At 37.2% G+C, this 9911-nt stretch overlaps 1 protein-coding gene across 1 annotated transcript in view; it reads right to left on the reverse strand.

The window, feature by feature from the left end:
* LOC104538264 (neural cell adhesion molecule 2-like) overlaps positions 1–5803 on the reverse strand; it is a gene marked incomplete at both ends in the record, with an annotated part of 26737 nt that extends 20934 nt beyond the window's left edge. The window contains one exon of the mRNA XM_010181407.1: positions 5658–5803. Within this exon, the coding sequence (XP_010179709.1) occupies positions 5658–5803 (146 nt within the window). The remainder of the gene's footprint in view (positions 1–5657) is intronic.
* Between the last annotated feature and the right edge of the window lie 4108 nt (positions 5804–9911).

Below are 9911 nucleotides of genomic sequence, written 5' to 3' on the forward strand. Positions count from 1 at the left end.
CTGTTAAAGCTTTTGCATTTTCCTGGCTTTTCATCATCTTTAGAGAATGAACAACTTTGTCTCTGCCTACTTAATACTGTCCCAGTGGAATGTGACCTTAAAGTTTTACTGAAATGAAAAAATTGCAAAAATGACAGAATTCTGAGCTAGTGTAATACCAATACAGTTATTCATGCAACATGAATAAATATATGAATGTGTGCATGCAAAGCCATATGGGTCTACTCTAGATAACAGAGCATTTAATTTCTATCTTAAAAGAGGAACAAATCTGAAGGGCCCTCCGGCTATGTGGCTGAGGTTTAGTATTGAGATGTCAATATAACCATCAACCAAGCCTGCCTTTGGGAAGAGGCTACGGTACATCAAAATAATTTCTGGCTTCAGTTTTGGCTTCATTTACATATCACTACAGATATTTTTACCTAAAGGAGTGCATGGAAGTCACATGAGTGACTAGGCTATTTAAGGACTCTGAAATAACCATACTGGCTTGCAGCTTTCCTACCCTAATACTTCCTCGGCTCAGCCAGGAAAGCTGCTCTTTATTTATAACTGCATACAATCTTACCCCTCCAAAATGAATCTTCCTACTAAAATACTGTCTCCTCCAAAAACTGTACACTCTACTTTTAGTGTCTTCTAGTCACCTTAAGACTTCGCCCCAACTCCGTATTAGTCCAGATGAACATGCCATAGAGAACATGAAGGAGCGCCCAAACATACTGAGGCACCGGAGTGTGTCCAGAGAAGGGTAATAAAGCTGTTGAAGCATCTGAAGCACAAGCCATATGAGGAGTGGCTGACAGAACTGGCGTTGTCCAGCCTGGAGAAAGAAGGCTGGGGGGGGACTTTATCATCCTCTACAACTACCTGAAAGGAGATTGTAGCAAGTAGGAGCCAGTCTCTTCTTTCAAGCAACAGGATAAGAAGAAATGGTCTCAAGTAGCACCAGGGGAGGTTCACATTATATATTAGGAAAAATTTTTTAATTGAAAGGGTTATTGGGCAATGGAATGGGCTGCCCAGGGAAGTGGTCAAGTCACCATCCCTGGAGATATTTAAAAGAAGGCTAGATGAGGTGCTTAGAGACATGGTTTAGTAGTGCACAGGTTATGGTTGGACTTAATGATCTCAAATGTCTTTTCCGACCAAACGATTCTACGATTCTATATGCAGATTTCTATGGATCAGATGTCTGGTGAGAATATACTGTTCAGTGCTCATACGTGCTCCGTGTTTTGCATAAGTCACAGGGTATAAATCTGTACATTCTCAACAGCACTAATTACCCAATATTTAAGGCAACCCTCCTGCTTTCTACTCACCCTCAAGTTAATATAATTACCTTCTCCTTCCAGTCACCATATTCTTACTCAGTTCTGTTTCATAGCCTTAACATGTGAAACCCACGATGAATATTTTTGTGGTTAAAAACAAAATTAAAAAATCTTTGATACCTGATTGAATTGTTTGCAGAGTGTCTCAATTGCATAACCAAATACAACTGCAGCTGGCTACATAAACTGTTCTGGCCTACAGGCCTGTGCTAATATTACAACAGCAAAACTATTCAATGATATTTTAAGTATAAGCTAATCACACAACATGTAGGTGAAACACGTTAAAACATTTTTTTTTCAATAAGGTAATGAGACTCTTACATTTTTCCAGCTATTCAAGGGGGAAAATTTGCTGAGGTTAGTTTACAAATACTGGGATTTGCATAGCTCAGAAAAAGAAAGAAATCTCCTGGAATAGATTAAAATATCCTAGACATCTATGTTTCCTCTTTTTGGGTGATTCAGTTCAAATAAAGACCTGATCCTTGATGGGCAAGAATGTAACAGAGCTCTTATTAGAATCGCAAAAGAAAGTCAACAGAATTTGCTGATACTGTAACACTGCTGCTTTTTGTGCAGTGACAATTTCATGTCACTGGAGTTAAGTGGAGCTAACAGGTGTGGGGGAAAAAGCAGAGTTTACTTTTCAAAGAAAAAGAAAAAACAACTCCAAAATTCTTTACTTTTGAATATTGCCTGATCATGAAAACTATGAAAAACTCTACAAGCTCCAAACAGTTATGAATAGCATGCCAATTTAAGGTGAACTCAAACTTGGAAAAGAATTTAATTATTGATCTGAGCTCTGCAATACTTAGAAACAATGTCACAGGAAATTTCATGGAGATAGATTATTATTGCAATGGTAAATGAAAGGAAGCAGAACTCAAGCTATCTCTGCAATTTTCATTATAAAGGTAAAAATCAGAGGGCTTTTGAGAAGAATATTGTAAGGTATTTCAAAGACATTTGGTGAATCAATATCAAATATTTACAAAACACAGTATCATTTAGTGTATCTTACAATACAACACCAAAATTAGAAATTCTCTTTTTTTTTTTCTTTTGAGGAGGGGAGAAGCAGTAGGTGTTGTTTTTTTTTTGTTAACCAGTTACCCCACACATGAGGCATTATGAAAACTGAGTATCAGATACTGGTGTATGACCCCTCTGCACTGACTTTCACTCATTTTAAACGTTTAAATCATTAATTCTTCAGGGTAAAGATTGTGTCTTTGGAAGCATGCTGCATACAGCAGAGCTACTGTCTCAATATCAAGTCCCATCTGTTATTGTCATTTGTATTCCAAAAAAGGGCTTGAAATGGTAATTACAAACAACACTGGTCAGCTTTCACATTTCTGCTAGAATTAGATACTAGGAAAGTAGAGCATGAAACTCTGCCCTGACACTTCTGCAGTATTCACAGGAATCAATGACATTTTTGTATTGGAGAATCAGGATATGCTCTCCTTCAGAGATGTGTGTAGATATGTATGTGCTTGTTTAAAATCCATTTTAAAAGCAAATTAAAAAGCATTTTTACAGCAAATCAAAGCACTATCCCTCCTTCTGTTGTACAAAAAGCAACTCTTCTCCTGCCTCCTCTTTTTACTGGGAAAAGTGCCAGGTCTGCCGGAAGCACAGAGATCTGTAGAAACATGTCATTTCGAATCACAGCTGAAAGGGGCATTGGCCAGGATAGTACATTAGTGAAAGGATGTGCAATACTGGGGAGTCAGGGACTAGAAGTGCAGAGGCAGAGTGAATCCACCACACTGAGAGTTTTGGCTTGACACTGCAACAGCAGATGAAGCTCTGGTCTTGGATTAAACCTTGATATCCATTTCCAAATCTTTAAGGATGAGCCAAACACCTTCTGTCACACATAATCATTCATCTACTCAAGCTTACTCACTCTCATGCATTTATGGGTTATGAAGCCATAAAAGGATTACAGAGGTCATCTAATGTGATCTCCTGGAAAACTCTCCATTTAAACTTTCAAGAGAGGTCAGAGGAAAGGGGAGGACTCTGTTATTTCAAATTCTCAATGAAAGAGGGACCACAAACTGTGTGGTAGATTGTTCCAAAGTCTGATAAAAGGAGAGAGGAAAAAGCTGCTTTATTCCTAGTTTGAACGCGCTTGGCTTCAACTTTCAAATACACACTTCTGATGTATTAAAAATCCTTTATCAAAGCTGTATTTTCCTAAGAGATAATTATAGACCTCTTACTCATTAACATTGCTCTCCTTAGGCCCAGCAGGGTTATTTCTTTGATTTACAACTTCAGTGCCTGTTTTCCATTCTGTTGGACATAATAATTTCAAAACTCAGAAAAGCCCGTCCTGGTTATAAAATCTATCAATTGAAATAAAACACTTTGAATCCATACAGGCTAAGCATGATGCCACATTCAGCCTTCTTCCTTTTCCACATGAGGTAAGCTTGCATTTTATCAAAACAAGAATACACACTAAAAGTAACAAAAGTATAATGAAAAAATAAGAACAATGCTTTATGTGTTTTTTAATCAAAATCATGTTAACATTATAGCTACAGTAGTGCAGTCTATACCAAAAAAATGCTTTAAAACTAGTAAAAAATTCAAAAGCTGAATTCACCTAAGGCAGATGATAATGTTTCTGCAAGTGTATCTGGTTACTTACTTCAAAAGTTATCTCGTACATGTAATAATTTCAATTTAAGACTATGTTACAATCCCCTCCCTTTTCTTCAGTTCACATTTTCCTTCTCTTTCAGTGTGCAAAACATCACTGTCTTATTCAACAACCATTCAATAATTTCATCACTGACAATTTTGTTCCCTATTCACTTAATTTGGCTGGATAGAACAAGCCAAGGCTTTGGCACCCTAGAGCTGGAGGACCATAGGGCAAATGCAGCAGCATATTTTATAGCTCAAGAATATATACAGTATTCCAGAAAATTTATTCAACATTCAGCAAAAACTCCCATGAGAAATACACATAGAGTTCTTTCACTAGCAATAACAAAAGGAAACAACTGCATTCATCATCATTCTTTTTATCTTCCACATACAGTATGTCAGCACACTAGTAGAAAATGAACACAAGTGCTTTTAGTTTGGTTGTCAGTATTATCCAGTTGAACCATAGTTCAAAGAATGCTACAGTGACACATCTAGACAGTTAAACCACCTGCAGTTTGAATTAAGAATGTAATACTATCCTATATAAGCACTGGATGAATTTCAGGTTTCAAATGCACCAACATTTTTTAGTTTGTTTCTGTGATTTGCTTTTATTTTCAATTTCTTATGTAAGAAAGTTATTTTAGGAGCATTCCAAACGTAAGTGAAAGGTTACATTTGTAACCTTTGAACCAAGTGTAGTCTTTGCGGGTAAGAAAAACGACGTTTGACTTGAAATATTTGAGGAGACAAACTGCCTTGTTTTAATGCAAAACTATTAAGAAAAAATACATATATAAAAATACTGTTATTTTGGTCCAAAATGGAAATCCTGCAATAATACTATATTTCACTATCAGATTATCTGGAGTAAAAATTCTTAATTAGCCAGCCAGAAAGATGGTATCTCATATCTTAATCAGCACAGAGAAATTCTGAGTTTATGTAAGGAAATTAAGAAGACAATACTTTGTTTTTCCATTCCATTTAATTACAGTTCTTGTTCCCACTACAACTGACTTTCTTCATTGTCATATTGTAATCTTTCTCTACTCAACTAACTTTTGTAATAAAACATGAAAACTGGATAACAAAATGGGAAAATGGGCTCAATTTGTACTTACTGACTACTTGCTTTGTGTGAGGAAAAATATAAGAAAAGAGAAAAATAAAAAAAAGAAAACAAAAACAAGACAGAAGTGAGAAAAACGGAACTTTAGAGTATTCAGGGTTTTTTAATTTCAGTTTTCTGTAAGCTCTATTGCATTTTTTGAAATACTGGAGAGAGTCCATATATAGTCCAGAAGGGCTATGAGCATCCATTATGATCAACATGAAATTGAAACCCTTAGTAGGAATTATGTATGAAAATATATGCCTGATGAGATGAATTACCTTTCAACACTTTATTGTTTTTTCCTTTGGGTGTTTTTTGATTGGTTTTTTGTTTGTTTGTTGAGTTTTTTTAAATTAAAATTTAAACTTCCCACATTTCTCATTACATTGGAAAGTGGCAATTCCTTCCAGTTCCAGGGGAATCTAGACTTAATCTCTCTCTAAATTAATTTTCTGCTTACAAAAAGAAGATTAGCCAGACAATACATATTTAGATACTTTAGACATTAAAGGCTGATTTACCTTGTCACCTTGAGAAAAAGTTATTCCATCAATGGCCCTTTTCCAAGTAATCTCTGGGATAGGTTCTCCTTCTGCTTCACAGATGAGGGTGGCTTTCCCATTCTCAAATGTGGTTTCATTTTTAAGTTGTATTATTTGAGGCTGTACTGTTAAAAATACAAATTACATTACTCATCCTGCACAAAGAATGCCATGTCAAAATCTATATTCTAATCTACTTTTTTGTTAAAGCACATTCATGGAAGTTTTACTTAGGATTAACTAAAGTTTTAACATATCCATGTATAAGAGCAATCAAGTTTTCTGACTTCAAGTTGCACAACAACCATTTCTGCACGTCTGATAACCTGGACTCCTGGCTCAGCATTGCTGACACCCCCAGGGCTGGCTGGATAAGGTCCTGGCTGATGAGTCTCCTGTCCTGGTGTCTGTGTCTGTGTGCTTTGCTCCTAGCTAGCTGTCTCTTAGGGACCAGTCAGTCCTCACTACTCTCTGGCACTTCAGGAATTAAGCGAAGATTCAACTATTCCATAAAGATCACCAACTATTTTAAAGGAGATTGTAGTTAGGTGGGTGTCATAGAATCATAGAATGTATTGGGTTGGAAGGGACCTTTAAAGGTCTAGTCTATCCCCCTGCAGTAAGTAGAGACAATGTTACTAGATCAGGTTGCTCAGAGCCTCATCAAGCCTGACCTTGAATATCGCCAGGAATGGGGCCTCCACTGCCTCTCTGGGCAACCTGTCCCAGTGATCTATCACCCTCCAGTTGAAGAACTTTTTCCTAATATCCAACCTAAATCTACCCTTTTCTATCTTAAAACCACTGTCCCTCATCCTATCGCTACATGACCTAGTGAACAGCTCTTCCCCAGATTTCTTATAGGCACCTTTCAGATACTGGAATGTTGCTACAAGATCCCACCAGAGCCTTCTCTTCTCCAGGCTGAACAATCCCAAATCTCTCAGCCTATCTGTGTAGCAGAAGCGCTCCAGCCCTTTGACCATCTTTGTGGCCCTCCTCTGGACCCACTCCAGCACTTCCATGTCCTTTTTTTGTTGGGGGCTCCAAAGCTGGATGCAGTACTCCAGATGAGGTCTCACCAGAGCAGGGTAGAGCGGCAGAATCACCTCCCACGATCTGCTGGTCACACTTCTCTTGATGCAGCCCAGGATGTGGTTGGCCTTCTGGGCTTCAGATGCACATTGGTGGCTCATGTCCAGTTTCCCCTCTACTAGTACCACCAAGTCCATTCCCTCAGGGCTGCTTTTGAGCACATAATCTCCTAGCTTGCATTGGTAACAAGGATTTGGGGGTACTAGTAGATCCAAAAGAGGAAATGGCCTCAACTTGTGTCAGGGTAGGAATAGAGTGGATATTTGGAAAACTGTTTTCACCAAAAGGGTTGTCAAGCATTGGAAGAGGCTGTCCAGAGAAGTGGTGGAGTCACTACCCCTGGAGTTATTTAGAGGACATACAGATGTGGAGTTTTGGGACATGGTTTAGTGTTGAGTTGGCAGTGCTAGGCTAATGGTTGGACTCAATGATCTTAAAGGTCTTTTCCAAACCAAGCAATTTTATGATTTTATTTTTCTATCCTGCACCTGGGCAGGAATAACTCCTGCAGCCTTGGTGCTGACTGGCTTGAAAGCAGCTCTACAGAGAGGGCCCAGGGGGTGGACAAGAAGTTGATGATGAGCCAGTAATTCAGCCTTGAGTAAAGAAGGCTCAAGGGATCTTAGTCATGTTTATAATACCTGATAGAGGTGAGTACAGATAGAGCCAGAATCTTCTCAGTGATGCCTGGTGACAGGAAAAGGTGCAAGGGGCACAAATTGAAACACAGGAAGAGGAAAAAACTTTTGTACTGAAAGGGTTACTAAACAGCAGAACAAGCTGCCCAGGAGACTGTAAAGTTTCCATTCTTGAAGATACTCAAGACTCAGGGAGACATGGTCCTGAGACACCTGCTCTGACTGACCTTGCTCTGAGTAGGGGGTTGGTCTCCAGAAGTGCCTTCCTGCTTTAGAAATTTTTTGATTCTACGATAATCTGTATTTGTATTCAAATACAAAATATTCAGAAAAAAATACTTATACTCTTGGGCTTTGATCTTTAGCAATATCTAACTGCCTTACACAAATTACTGAATTTAACAAAATCCCTTGATAATAAACATATTGTACTGGTATAAACATTACTGAGAACTGAACAGTCCTCCAAAAGTATTCATAGTTATTTACTGAGTAAATTAGCAGTAAGATACATTTTTAAAAGTCCAGATATTGTTGCATTCTTCAAATCATTCCACTTTATAGCCACAAGTACACAGCAGCTACAGCTCTCAATCTATACTGTACCTTGTCATGTTACTTACATATGCAATACAATTTCTGGTTACATATGAATACTTTTATTTAGTGGACTTATCTGTACAATATCATACAAGAATTCTTGTAGAACCATGCATAGAATATTACTCTGTTCCATGGCAATCAAGTATCTTAATAAAAACAGCTTTGATTTTATATATTTGCTCACATACAATCATTAATAATTTTCTTTGAACCTATCCACTTTACACACTGATCCCACTGGAAAAACTAGTATATATTCATGTAAGAAGAATAAGATTCAATATGTTTACACCCAAAAGCAGTGAATTAAGTTCGTATGACTGATTTAAATTTTGGCAGTTCTGGCAACATCCTCATCAACACAGTGTCAATAGACCTTGTTCAGATAAGATTGCTCAGGAATTTGTTGACCACTAACTTGAAAAAAGCCAAGAGATTGCACTATGCTGGTGAAACAGGCTGTGTAGTGCCTGACTGTCCTCATAGTAAAGAATGTTTTCCTTATATATAGTCTCCTTCTTAAACTTATGACCACTATTTCATTTATTGGGTTGGCAAAAAATAATTGCGTTTTTTTGCTGGGTAAATGAAAGGTGAATTTTTCATGGGAAACAAAAGCTTTACTGAACAATATATTGTCCATTTTGTTCAATTACCTTTTGCCATCTTTCAGGCAAATTCATCATTCCATGCTCAAATAAGTTTTTATCTTTTTTGGCAAAAAACTGTTCCAAGAATTATTTGATCCTCATCAGCAGTGAAGGTTTTACAATTCCAAGTGTTTTGTAAAGAACAAAAGAAATAGCAGTTTGATGGTGCCAGGCCTGGAGAATATGGTGAATGTGGTAATACACCCCATCCAAGCTGCAACAACTTTTGATGAGTGACCAAACTTGTACGCAGTCTAGCATTATCATGGAGAAATACACCACCTTTTCTACTCACCAATTCTGGGTGCTTCTGTTTGATGGCATCATTTAATTTATCCAGCTGATGACAGTACACATCTGAAGTAATGGTTTGGGTCCTTGTAAGCAACGCAAATTACACAATACCTTTGAAATCCCACCAGACTGGCAGCATAACCGTCTTTTGGGGAGTATCTGCTTTGGAAGTGCTTTGAGCTGGTTCATCATGCTTGCTCCATGATCTTTTTTTGTTCATCGTTACAGCAGATGATCCATTTGTCATTGCCTGTTATCATACGCTTCAAAACTGGGTAATTTTCCTCACGTTTCAAGAGAGAATTGCAGGTGTCAGTGTACTTAGTAAGATGAAATTTTCTGAGCTCATGTGACACCCAAATATTGAGCTTCCTAATGTACCCAAGTTGTTTTAAGTGGTTTTCAATGTTTGATTTAGAGATGATAAGATTATCAGCAATCTCTCATGTCATTAAATGCCAATAGGATTCAATCAATGCCTTGATTTTGTTGTTACAAAGATCGATTTGCCTTACTGAGCATGGTGCATATTTCACATCCAAATCTCTGAATTGAAATTTAGCAAACCAATTCTGACACTGGGGTAGTTTTAAGGCATCTTCACTATACACATCACATAACTTTTAATGAGCTTGCACAGCATTTTTTCCTTTTCAGAGGTAATACAGCAAAATATGACAAAAATGTTCCTTTTGATTTTCTGTTTTGAAATCAACACTAAATAAATGCTAACAAAATCATGCACTTGCTTTTTTCTAAAACAAGTTTGAACTGTCAATTTTCATGTTATATAATGAATTTGTGGTTTAAAATTAAGTTATTTATGTTTTTATACATGTATTTCCATTTATTTAAAAAACCCACAATTGCTTTTTGGCCAACCCAATATAACTACTGTCTCAGAGATGCTGCATTCAGCATCACCAAGAAAAATAATAAAACCAGGTTCAAAC

This window comes from Mesitornis unicolor, unplaced genomic scaffold (assembly GCF_000695765.1).
Source record: "Mesitornis unicolor isolate BGI_N332 unplaced genomic scaffold, ASM69576v1 scaffold15863, whole genome shotgun sequence".
NCBI lineage: Eukaryota > Metazoa > Chordata > Aves > Mesitornithiformes > Mesitornithidae > Mesitornis > Mesitornis unicolor.